The 12,841-nt window shown below is 51.9% G+C and overlaps 1 protein-coding gene across 3 annotated transcripts in view; it reads left to right on the forward strand.

The window, feature by feature from the left end:
- Positions 1–310: 310 nt before the first annotated feature.
- Positions 311–12,841, forward strand: part of PUDP (pseudouridine 5'-phosphatase) — a 64,598-nt gene continuing 52,067 nt past the window's right edge. For all 3 annotated transcript variants that reach the window (XM_055563019.1, XM_055563021.1, XM_055563018.1), the window contains exon 1: positions 311–457. In XM_055563019.1, coding sequence (XP_055418994.1) covers positions 388–457 — 70 coding nt within the window. In that variant the 5' untranslated portion in view covers positions 311–387. The remainder of the gene's footprint in view (positions 458–12,841) is intronic.

A 12,841-nucleotide genomic window follows, 5' to 3' on the forward strand; every position in this document is an offset into this window, starting at 1 on the left:
TGGCCCCAGCGCGCGTGCGCGGGAGCAGCTTCGGGGGCGCGGGCGAGAGGAGGAGGAGGAGGAGGAGGGGAAGGAGGAGGAGGGGGAGGAGGGGGCGGAGGAGGCGGCGGTGGCGGCGGCGGCGGCTCGGGACCGCGCGTGCGCAGAAGGACTCGGGGTGCGCGCGCCTGCGCGCGCGCTGTGGTCGCGGGGAGGGCGGCCAGAGCGCGCGTACGTGTGCCGGAGCAGCCCGTGGCGGGGGGATGGGAGCCGGGCGCGAGGAGGCGGCCCGGGGGCCGCGCGTGCGCAGAACGGCTCGGGGCGCGCGGGGCAGGCCGGGAGCGCGCGTGCTGCCGCCTCCTCCCCGCCCTCCCTCTCCCCCCGCCCACCCCGCGAGTCGGCAGAGAAATGGCGGCTCCCGTACCCCTTCCGCGTCCCGTCACCCACCTGCTTTTTGACATGGACGGCCTCCTTCTGGGTGGGTAGCCTGCGGCCGCCTCCCGCCAGAGCTGTCTGGGGATTGGCGGGACGGGAAACGCAGGCCCTCAGGGCCGGGGTCGGGGGGCCACGACGGAGCGGTGTGGGGAGACCCCTCAGTCACCTCAGGCGGGTCGCCCGCCCGGGGCTGCAGCGTAGACGGCTCCCGGGCACTTCCGGCGGCCGCGCCGCGCTTGGGGGGCCGGCGCGCTCAGGGACCACCGCGCTGGCTGTGGAGTTTCTTGGTGAGGTCCACCCCCCCCCCCTCCCAGAGGCCTCGAGCGCTGCGCGCAGCCACCCAGCCTCAGTTGCCCCATCTGCGCCCCGAGCTCCCAGGGGCCCTGCCGGGGCTCTGCCCTCGGAGGTGCACGCACCTGGTTGGTAGCATCTTACAGGCAGGACATGGTCCTCCATCCGCCGATTTGGGGGTGTGGGGGGCGGGCGCGGGAGCCTTTGCCGACGTCTGCAAGCGTTTGGGGGTGACCTAGCCGGAAGGCGGGAGTGCCATGCAAGCGGGGTTGCTGCTGAAACGCTCTCCGCAGTGCAAGGGACCGCGCCACGGCCACTGCAGACGCTCCTGACCCCCAGTGTCCTGTGCTGAGGAGGAGGTGATGGTAGTGATGGAGCCCTGCTCAGAGGTCCGGCTGGGCCGAGGGACTCCCAGCACAGACATCCGAGCGGGCAGCCGCTTTGCAGTGCGGTGCCCGGGTCCCCACCCCGCCGCTGCCCAATCAGAATCTGCACTTATTTAACCCAAGTGTCGGAAAGTTGGAGATGCATACAGCGCCCAGGGTTTGGAGTGGCTTAGCAATCCCGCGCACCCCCTCCGAACTTGTCCTGCAGTGGCTTGGTGGCAGGTGTGACCTCCACCAACCGAAACGGAATTCAAGCAGGATTCATAGAAAGCACTCACAATTGATAACTCAAGAGCCAGCTAACTGGCCTGAGTGCAGCCTACGGCTTGGGCCATTTTTTCCATAACGGTGCCAAGTGTTACACGACGTTAGGGCCCGCGTGTTCCTGACCTCAGTCTCCGGAATGTTTCACAGAACTGTAAAAATGTGTGCATACTTTATGTAGACTACTGACTTGGTGGAGGTGTGTGTACTTTTAATGTGTGTGTGGTAGTCATTCAGCCGTCTCTGACTCTGCAACTCCATGGACTACCCCGCCAGGCTCCCTCTGTCTGTGGGGATTCTCCAGGCAAGAACACTGGAGTGGGTTGCCATTTCCTTCTCCAGGGGAATCTTCCCTGCCCAGGGGTCGAACCCCAGTCTCCTGCATTGCAAGCAGATTCTTGAGCGTCTGAGCCACCAGGTAAGACTTTCATGTACTTTCATGCTTCCTCTCGTAAAATCCTGCAATGTGGAAGAAAGTATTTATGTTGACTAACTGAAAGGAGAAGCTTGTACAGCTCAGGGAGGTAAAGTGACTTGCCCAAGGTCACACAGCTAATAAGGAACAGAGCTGAGAAATGGTTACAGATCAATCTAGTTCTAAATAAAAGTGCTGCGCTCAGCTTAATGAGAGTGAGTGTGACCTTGCCCCTGTGATCATGTAACTCGGTTCAATAATGGGGCTGTTCTTTTAAAGGCACACAAAAACCAGTCTCTTACTTCTTTTCACGGACCCAGGGCTTCCCAGGTGGCTCAGCAATAAAGAATCTGCCTGCAGCGCAGGAGACTCATGAGATGTGGGTTGGATCCCTGGGTGGGGAAGATCCCCTGGAGGAAGGTATGGCATACCCACTCTGAGAAATCCCATGGAGAGAGGAGCCTGGCGGACTACAGCCCATGGGGTTGCAAACAGTCAGACGTGACTGAGCAACTTAGCACATAGCATAGCACGGAACTGTAAACCAGTGAATTCCTAAGGGGGAAAAATAATAAGTTCCCGTCGAGGTCACTGACTGGATGGAGTAGTGTATGCAGCTACTAAACCTGATACGACTCAATTTCAAAAAGGCCTCTGGGATTCATAAGTATAGTTTGTGGACATGAGTTTTCCTGCCCACGTGGTCAAGTTAAATTGTCAAATAAACGCTTTACCCTCTAATGAAAGGTCTAGAGAACATGTTTTGGGAGTCTCATGAATTTTAATGCAGGCTGAGGTGTCTCATTAAAGTTAAATTTATTAAACTTGTAAATGAGCTTGGTGCTTCATCCCCACTCGAGACACACATATGTGTTCCCTGGAGCCATGAATGTGACTTCTGTGGTGGTAATTGCAGGGGTTATCAACCAGGGGCTTCCCTGGTGGCTCAGCTGGTAAACACTCGGCCTGCAATGTGGGGGACCTGGGTTCAATCCCTGGATTGGGAAGATCCCCTGGAGAAGGGAAAGGCTACCCACTCCAGTATTCTGGCCTGGAGAATCCCATGGACTGTATAGTCCCTGGGTTCGCAAAGACTCAGACACGACTGAGCAACTTTCGGTTATCAATCAGTCTCCACTTCGCTAGTTAAGGCAAGTCGAGTGGTTTGTCAAGCATTGGACTGGCCGTTGTGTTACCCAATCCTCTGAACAAGTCAGAGAAGCAAAGATCAGTGGCCTTTGGGAACATAAGACCCAACTCTTTTCCTCCCTTTTACGTCATTCTGCCCTGACTCTTCCTGGAGGTGGTAAGGCCTTGCAGAACTCTCAGAAATGCGCCTTTGGTTATTCTGTTACTTTTTACAAAATGTCTGGAATAAAACAACAGTTTACAGAATGCAATACTTTACTTCCTTTAATCTGCTTGATTATACCTGTTCTAGGGCACCCCACTCCAGTACTCTTGCCTGGAAAATCCCATGGATGGAGGAGCCTGGAAGGCTGCAGTCCATGGGGTCGCTGAGGGTCAGACACGACTGAGCGACTTCACTTTCACGCATTGGAGAAAGAAATGGCAACCCACTCCAGTGTTCTTGCCTGGAGAATCCCAGGGACGGGGGAGCCTGGTGGGCTGCCATCTATGGGGTCACACAGAGTCGGACACGACTGGAGTGACTTAGCAGCAGCAGCAGGGCTTCCCTAGTGGCCCAATCAGTAAAGAATCTGTTTGCAATGCGGGAGACCTGCATTCGATCCCTGAGTTGGGAAGGTCCCTTAGAAGAGGGCATAGCAACCCACTCCAGTATTCTTGTCTGGAGAATCCCCATGGACAGAGGAGCCTGGTGGGCTACAGTCCATGGGGTTGCAGAGTCGGACACGACTGACCAACGAAGCACATACCTGTTCTAATTTTCAAGGGCCTGACTTCAGTTTGTCTGTTGTTTGCATAACAGTGCATCATCAGTTAATAATAAGTTCTTTCTCGGTCTGCCCGCTTTTCAGAATTCCAAATGCATTTTCCCAGGAAGTTCTGTTTGTTTGTGTTAGCCCCAGTACTTGAATCTTCCAAGAAGTGAATAGAAAACAGAGTTGGGCGAGGAATTCTTAGAGAAGGGCGCAGCTTGTGCACAATGAGGAAGTCTGGAGATGGTTGCAGGAATGCTGACAAGAACACCAGGGTTACTTTCTAGTGCTTTTCAAGTGTTTGCTGCTGTTGTCTTTTCAATCTTTGGAATTCGGCTTTTGTTGACACAGGTAACAATTATCTGTGAGCTAGGTAGTAATTTTGGCCCTCAGATGCTATTTAGACCCAGAGACAGAGGGGACTGAGATTATTTATGATCAAGGATAAGATTTTGAAGGAAGAAGATACAAGTGTTAAACACTCAGCTCCTGAACAGGAAGGATTTGCTTGTTGCTTAAATAACTGAAGTTGTTTAATGACTTGAGGAGCACAAGAGGCTCTCTTTAAGAGAGGGGAAAGTTGGTGGTCCAGAGTCCTGCAATCTGATAGGCGTCAGATCAGATCACATCAGTCGCTCAGTCGTGTCCGACTCTTTGCGACCCCATGAATCACAGCACGCCAGGCCTCCCTGTCCATCACCAACTCCCGGAGTTTACCCAAGCTCATGTCCATCGAGTCAGTGATGCCATCCAGCCATCTCATCCTCTGTCATCTCCTTCTCCTCCTGTCCCCAATCCCTCCCAGCATCAGAGTCTTTTCCAGTGAGTCAACTCCTCGCATGAGGTGGCCAAAGTACTGCAGTTTCAGCTTTAGCATCATTCCTTCCAAAGAAATCCCAGGGCTGATCTCCTTCAGAATGGACGGGTTGCATCTCCTTGCAGTCCAAGGGACTCTCAAGAGTCTTCTCCAACACCACAGTCCAAAAGCATCAATTCTTCGGTGCTCAGTCTTCTTCACAGTCCAACTCTCACATCCATACATGACCACAGGAAAAACCATAGCCTTGACTAGACGGACCTTTGTTGGCAAAGTAATGTCTCTGCTTTTGAATATGCTATCTAGGTTGGTCATAACTTTCCTTCCAAGGAGTAAGCGTCTTTTAATTTCATGGCTGCAGTCACCATCTGCAGTGATTTTGGAGCCCAGAAAAATAAAGTCTGACACTGTTTCCACTGTTTCCCCATCTATTTCCCATAAAGTGGTGGGACCGGATGCCATGATCTTTGTTTTCTGAATGTTGAGCTTCAAGCCAACTTTTTCACTCTTCACTTTCACTTTCATCAAGAGGCTTTTGAATTCCTCTTCACTTTCTGCCATAAGGGTGGTGTCATCTGCATATCTGAGGTTATTGATATTTCTCCCGGCAGTCTTGATTCCAGCTTGTGTTTCTTCCAGTCCAGCGTTTCTCATGATGTACTCTGCATATAAGTTAAATAAACAGGGTGTAGGACCATGTAAGAGAGCAACGTTAAAAAAGGAAAAAGGCACACAGGAAATGAGCTTGAATGGAAACTTTTTCTGTCCTAACACATCCAAAATATTGTTACTCAACACATAATCAATTAAAAAAAAATCATTGAGATAGTTTACCTTCATTTTTGTTACCTAGCCTTTGAAATCTGTGTGTATTGGACACTCAGAACGCATCTCCACACAAACTAGCCAGGTTTTCAGGCTTCACTGGCCATGTTTGGCCAGGGCCTCCCTTGTTGGATGACCCAGGTGCAGGGTTTTAGGAAGCAATTCATTGATGATTGCTGTTGATAACAGGGCCAGGTGGAGGGTGGACGTTAAACATATTGAGAATTAGGAATTCTGCGGAGGTGTAAGATGTGATATACATAAAATGTTCTTTCTAGGAGTCTGATGCAGTAATTATAATCCTTAAAATTTCAGCCTTAGGAAAATAACTTATTTTCAAATTCTTAAAAAAAAAATCAGAAAAATAATAATGTGATAGATGGGTGAGAGAAAATATTATTTGCAGTGTTGATTATAACTGACCATGTCTCCATAAACATGCAGATATTGCAGGACTTTTTATTTATTTATTTTTAATCCCACAACATGTGAGATCCTTGGCTCAGTGGTAAAGAACCTGCCTGCCAGTAGAGGAGATGTAGAAGACACAGGTTCAGTCCCTGAGTTAGAAAGATTCCCCTGGAGGAGGAAATGGCAACCCGCTCCAGTATTCTGGGGAATCCCTTGGACAGAGGAGCCTGGCGGGCTATGGTCCATGGGGGCACAAAGAGTTGGTCAAAACTGAGCACCACATGTGGGATCCTAGATTCTCAACCAGGGACTGAACCTGCACACCCCCATTGGAAATGCCGCTCTTAACCACTGGACCACCGGCAAAGTCCCAAGATTGCCGGATTTTAAGGGGTGACACCTGACTTCTAATTCACCGTCACGTAGAGGAGCGGATGGCGTGTTGTGTACCTGTTTGCACACCCATAGCTTTGTCCCAAGAGAAGGCAATGGCACCCCACTCCAGTACTCTTGCCTGGAAAATCCCATGGACGGAAGAGCGTGGTGGGCTGCAGTCCATGGGGTCGCGAAGAGTCGGGCACGACTGAGCGACTTCACTTTCACTTTTCACTTTCATGCCTTGGAGAAGGAAATGGCAACCCACTCCAGTGTTCTTGCCTGGAGAATCCTGGGGACAGAGGAGCCTAGCGGGCTGCCGTCTATGGGGTCGCACAGAGTCGGACACCACTGAAGCGACTTAGCAGCAGTAGCAGCAGCAGCTTTGTCCCTGCCCAGTAATGGTCCTTGAGATGGTGTAGGAGGGCCCGGTTCTCCTTCTGAGTGCCTCTGGGTGAAGGCAGGGCCTCTGGAGCTCAGCAGCTCACAGCTGTGCCCACACGGGGTCGGAGTCGCCTGTTACCCGTCGTCCTTTGGTTCACGTGCCCTGTGCAGATTGTCTAGACCCCGGCACCTCCACAGCTGCTGGCAAACAGCCTCCTTAGATGGCTTTAGCACTCTCGTAGGCTACTTCCCTGGGGGCTCTGAAGGTCAAGAATCTGCCTGCAGTGCAGGAGACGTGGGTTCCATCCCTGGGTCGGGAAGATCCCCCGGAGAAGGGCATGGCAACCCACTCCAGTATTTTTCCCTGGAGAATCCCAGGGACAGAGGAGCCTGGCGGGCTACAGTCCATGGGGTCGCCAAGAGTCGGACACGACTGAGCGACCAAGGGGCAGGCGAAGGTACCAGTGGACCGTGTTGCTTGTCCGAGAAAATCCATCGGGAATAAGAAAGGACTCGAGAGGGGACCAAGGTGGGGAAACTCAGGCCTGTCAAGCTGTGCTTCCTAACAGTCCCAAACCTCGTCAGCCTTCAGTGTGTGCCTGCCATTAGCAGTTCCTATCCACCACAGCGGCTCCTGTTTCTAGAATAACTGGGAAGAGGGTGAGATCAAAATTGCAGAATTCTGCAGGTCGACAGGAGTTTGGTCCAGCTGGCAAGACAGCTAAAATTCTCAGTGGGTTTCTGCCAATGCAGGTGCAGAGCATCCTTGCCTTGCTTTCTGCTAGCTTCCTTATCCTCCTCGTGGTGTGCTTTCCTCTGGAATCTCAGCAGTGAAAACAAGCTACGATCTAAGGAGAAGAGTCATCATTTTTTCTCTCAATCTGTTTTTCCCTCCTTCTCCTTGGAAAAAGCTATGTGTTGGGGATTCTTTGGTCCCTTTTTTCTTTATGATGATTCTCTCTTTTCTCTGTTTCAGCTTCTTTTTTTTTCTTCCTTTCATTTTGTAAGGTGCTATAATTTATCAGTTACGCCATGTCATTCTTCAGGGGTAGACCGAGATTTAATGTAACAGAAAAGAGCAAGGGAAATAATGCCCCCAAGAAACGTCTGCCGAGAGCCGTCATTACACAGAGTTGCCCAAGTGACTTTTTAAACCTGTGCTTGCAGTGTTTGAAAAGTGACAGATACATAGCCTGAGGTCAGAAGGTGCCATGGTGTCTGCATTACATTCAAAAATAAAGATCTCACCATCAGCTGTACATGAATACTGGCTTCCCAGGTGGCGCTAATGGTAGAGAACACGCCTGCCAGTGCAGGAGACAGAAGAGACACAGGTTCGATCCCTGGGTCGGGAAGATCCCCTGGAGGAGGGCATGGCAAGCCACTCCTGTATTCTCTCCCGCAGAATCCCATGGACAGAGGAGCCTGGAGGGCTGTCGTAGACTTGTAAAGACTCGGACACAGCTGAAGCGATGTAGCACGCACAGGGTATTAAAAGCTTCCTAGAATTGTGTTGAAATGGGGGCGAGGGCAGTGCCGGTGTTACAGAACACATTTCTGTGGTTTAAAATGGCCTTCTGGGTGTCTGAGGAGGATCTTCTTGAACACATAATGATCGTGACAGCCTCACATTTCTGTTTCTTGAGCAGAAATGCTTAAGAAGTGTTCTCCCACTTTTGGTCTTTGCAGAGGTGGACGACCATCCCAGCAGCTCTCAGGTTACCTTCTGAGTGTTGGTCAGATCCATCCCCGTTTTCCTTTAGGGTCTGGCTCCCTCACGCCCTTTGCTGTGATGCGTGCGGTCAGTAGCTTAGCTTCTGTGCACAGAGTACCTGTGCAGATGGGGGCCCGTGCCTGCGCTGAGGGCAGTCTGCTCCGTGCCCTGGCCTGGCAGGCAGCTCCATCGGCCTGCCTCCTGCCCCTGGGCCGGGCAGTCGATGGCCCTTAACTCGCCTCTTGAGGCCTGGAGGCCAGGAACGGATCTAGAGGCACACTAGAGTCTGCTCGACGCCCGCTAGCCTGTCCAGGCTACGTGAGATGCGGACCCGTGATCACAGCTTGCATGTGTGTGTGTGCTCAGTTGGTTCAGTCGTGCCCGACTCTTTGCGACCCCATGGACTGTAGCCCCCAGGCTCCTCTGTCCATGGAATTCTACGGGCAAAAATACTGGAGTGGGTTACCATTTCCTCCTCCAGGGGATCTTCCGGACCCAGGGATCGAACCCATGTCTCTCAGGTCTCCTGCTTTGGCAGGTGGCTTAAAAATCCATAAAGGACTATTTGGGAGGATGGGCTCTGGGTAGGTTGGTTTGCATATGAAAGGCACCCTCGTTTACATACAAAAGACAGCTTCTTACCATCTCTGGGAATTAACTAGCCTTGGGAGGGGCAGTCTCTTCCCCTGGGTCAGCTTGTCAGAGTATCAGAAGTACTTCCCTGTCCTCCTCCATCCCCTTCCTTGTCTTTTTCCCACTTGGAGCTGGGCCCAGGGATCTCTGAAGACATTAGGGCACCAAATTTTCTTTGGGGGGAATTTTTTTTTTTTAATTTATGTTTATTTGGAGGATAATCACTTTACAATGTTGTGTTTGTTTCTGCCATACATCAGTATGAATCAGCCGTCAGTTCAGTTCAGTCGCTCAGTCGTGTCCGACTCTTTGCGAACCCATGGACCGCAGCGCGCCAGGCCTCCCTGTCCATCACCAACTCCCAGAGTTCACTGAAATTCATGTCCATGGAGTTGGTGACACCATCCAACCATCTCATCCTCTGTCATCCCCTTCTCCTCCTGCCCCCAATCCCTCCCAGCATCAGGGTCTTTTCCAAGGAGTCAGCTCTTTACATCAGGTGGCAAAAGGATTGGAGCCTCAGATTGAGCGATATATATACATACATCCCCTCCCTCTTGAGCCTCCCTCGCACCCCATCCCGCCCTCTGGGTCATCACAGAGCGCTAAGCTGAGCTCCCTGCTCTGTAGAGCTGCTTGCCACTATTTTACGCCTGATAGTGTATATATGTCCGTGCTGCTCTCTTCATTCGCCCCGCTTCCTCCCTCTCACGCTGCTCCACAGGTCTGTTCTCTGCTGCGCATCTCTATTCCTGCCCTGCAAATAGGCTTGTCAGTACAGTTTTTCTAGATTCCCTAGTTATACGTTAATATAGAATATTTGTTTTTCTCACTTACTTCACCCTGTATGACAGGCTCTCGGTTCACCCATATCACCACAAATGACTCAGCTTTGTTTCTTTTTATGGCTAAGTAGTATTTGATTGTTGGAGAAGGCGATGGCACCCCACTCCAGTGCTCTTGCCTGGAAAATCCCATGGACGGAGGAGCCTGGTAGGCTGCAGTTCATGGGGTCGCTAGAGTCAGACACGACTGAGTGACTTCACTTTCACTTTTCACTTTCATGCATTGGGGAAGGAAATGGCAACCCACTCCAGTGTTCTTGCCTGGAGAGTCCCAGGGACGGGGAGCCTGGTGGGCTGCCGTCTATGGGGTCGCAAAGTTGGATATGACTGAAGCAACTTAGCAGCAGCAGCAGCAGTATTTGATTGTGTATGTGTGTGTGTGTGTGTGTGTGTGTGTGTGAGACATCTTCTTTATCCGTTCACGTGTCAGTGAACATCTAGGTGGCTTCCACGTCCTAGCTGCTGTAAAGAGTGCTGCAGTGAACTCTCAGGTACCACGCATCTTTGAATTACGGTTTTCTCAGAGGTATATGCTCAGTACTGGGCTTGCTGGGTCATACGGTAGTTTTTATTCCTAGCTGTTTAAGGAGTCTGTACTGTTTTCCATACTGGTTGTATCAATCTTTATTCCCATCTTTTGGTGGAATCTTGAACAGCAGCTGGTATTTAGTTAAGAGGTCACATTCAAAAAAAAGAGAGAAGTTCCTACGTGTCCTCCTGAAGTAGCCACTCACCGGTACCTGCAGCTCCCAAGGTGCGCCCGTCAGACCTGGTGACAGCCGTGTCCCTCGGGAACCCGGCAGCCCTGGGCCCACGCCTCTGCAGACGTCTGCCACTGCAGGCCTGGCGTGTTCTCATCCATCACTGCTGAGGCTGGAGCTCGAGCTGGACTGAAGAATGACATGTATTTAAAAGCAGTTCTGGCAGTGCTGGGCCAGCGCTGTCCTTGGCGTGAGGGCCCTGTGGCTGCATTTTCACAGGTCCACAGGGTTCTCTGTCCATGTTCACCACGGTTTCATAGTCTTGGAAACCTTTATGCTCCTGCTTTAAGAAAAGGGGATCACGTGGTTATCGAAGAAACATTTTGTGCCCGCAAGGTGTTACTTGGTGTTTTCTTCCAGCTGCAAACAGTTGATTTCATTTGGTCCCTGGTACATACCAATTTCTTCTCTGCGTCTGTTATTTCCCTTTTTTATCTTAGAAGCATTTCCTTTGGTTACACTGACAGCGTGTGTTTTTTGCCTGATAACTGTATAATCAAGGCCAACTCTGAGTCCAGCTGAGATAACTGTCTTTTGCCATCATGTACTTTGAGTTTGGCACCGACAGCTGGATGAGCATGCGTTAGCTTTGAAAGTGGTATGTGGAGGTGACTGGCTTTGCAGAGGGGGAGTTCTGGTCGAATTTGAGATGTGTTTGGAGAAACCATCGAACTGCCTGGAGAACCCAGAGAAAACCGAGCCCGCTGTTTGCTACTGGGTCGTTTCAGCAAGAATCTCAGTGGGTGGCCTTGGGCCAACTTGGAATGCCTGCCAGGCAACCGTCACTGGTACAGGCTCAATGGGACATCCTTACTGGGCTTCCCAGGGGGCGCTGGTGGTAGAGAACCCACCTGCCAATGCAGGAGATGCGATAGATGCAGGTTCCATCCCTGGGTTGGGGAGATCCGCTGGAGAAGGAAGTGGCAACCCATTGGAGTATCTGTGCCTGGAGAATGCCATGGACACAGGAGCATGGCGGGCTACAGTCCATGGGGTCACAGAGAGTCGGACACGACTGAGTGACTGAGCATGCACGCATCCACCACAGAGACCACATAGCTGACCCCTCGTGTTCTAGCCTTTGTCTCACTCCAAGGGTTGATGGAGGGTCCCAGTCAGGCCCACCTGTGCTCACTGAACACGTTAGCTGTCACCTGGAGAAAGCCTGCTTCCTCACTTCACCCTGGTACCCGCTCTCCCTGCCAACTTGGTGCCATTCCCCGTCCTCAGGCGTTCTCCCGCAGCAGAGCCCGCCCCCACCTTGGGGTCTCGGGCATGTCTCAGACGGGGCGGGACCCTCCTGGGCCTTCAGAGGCTCGTCAAGATACAAGAACAGTCAGGTCCAAGACAGCCTGCTAGCCGACACAAGGCCTTCAGTGTGCTGTTTTTTGTTGTTGTTATTGCTTTTGTTGTTTTTTAAATTAATTTTATTTTTGGCTGTGCTGGGTCTTCATTGCTGTGAGGGCTGTTCTCTATCTGTGACAGGCGGGGGATGTTATCTAGTTGTGACAGTGTGCCAGGCGGGGCTGTTCTCTAGCTGTGACAGGCGGGGCTCTTCTCTAGTTGTGACAAGCAGACCTGTTCTCTGTTTTGACAGGCAGGGGCTGTTCTCTGGCTGTGACAGCTGGGGGCTGTTCTCTGGTTGTGACAGGAGGGGCTGTTCTCTGGTTGTGACAGGCGGGGCTATTCTCTGCCTGTGACAAGTGGGACTTTCTCTGGTTGTGACAAGCACGGTATGTTCTCTAGCTGTGACAGGCGGGGCTGTTCTCTAGTTGCGGTGTTTGTGCTTCTCTTCACATTGCTTTCTCTTGTTGCAGAGCATGGGATCTGGGACAGGTGGACTCAGTAGCTGTGGCTCCCAGGCTCAGCTATTACACAGCATGTGGGAATCCGGGTCCAGGGATCAAACCCATGTGCCTTGCATTGCATGCTGGCCTCTCTTCCACTGGACCACCTGGGAAACCCTTGTGCAGTGTTTAATGTGACTTTGCAAAAGAGATTTAGTGTCTGAATATGATACAGCCCTTCTTCATAGCATTCGTGTTTGTTATTAGATCAGGTAAAGGCACGTCCGCCCTTGGTGAGCAGATGGCATGCGTGTGAACTTAACAGCTTTGTATAACTGCACCTGTGATACTGAATAACCAGTGCAGGGTACCTGTCTTGGCGTTTATAATATCATATTGAGCATTGGGCTGGAGAGAGAGTCAGGCCCTGAACTGGAGGTGTCCTTTTCACACCAGCGTCTTCCTCGGTGCCCAGGCTTGGGGTGAGTGTGCAGGACTCTGCAGGCATCAGCTGTCCTTCCCATCCGGGAGGGAGGTGGTCTTCCTGTTCAGACTGATGCCCCCACATGGGCTGGCCCTGTCCCTTCCTTCCTCAAGGGACTGAAAGTTTGCCTTTTC

Source organism: Bubalus kerabau, chromosome X (genome assembly GCF_029407905.1).
Source record: "Bubalus kerabau isolate K-KA32 ecotype Philippines breed swamp buffalo chromosome X, PCC_UOA_SB_1v2, whole genome shotgun sequence".
NCBI classification, from domain to species: domain Eukaryota; kingdom Metazoa; phylum Chordata; class Mammalia; order Artiodactyla; family Bovidae; genus Bubalus; species Bubalus kerabau.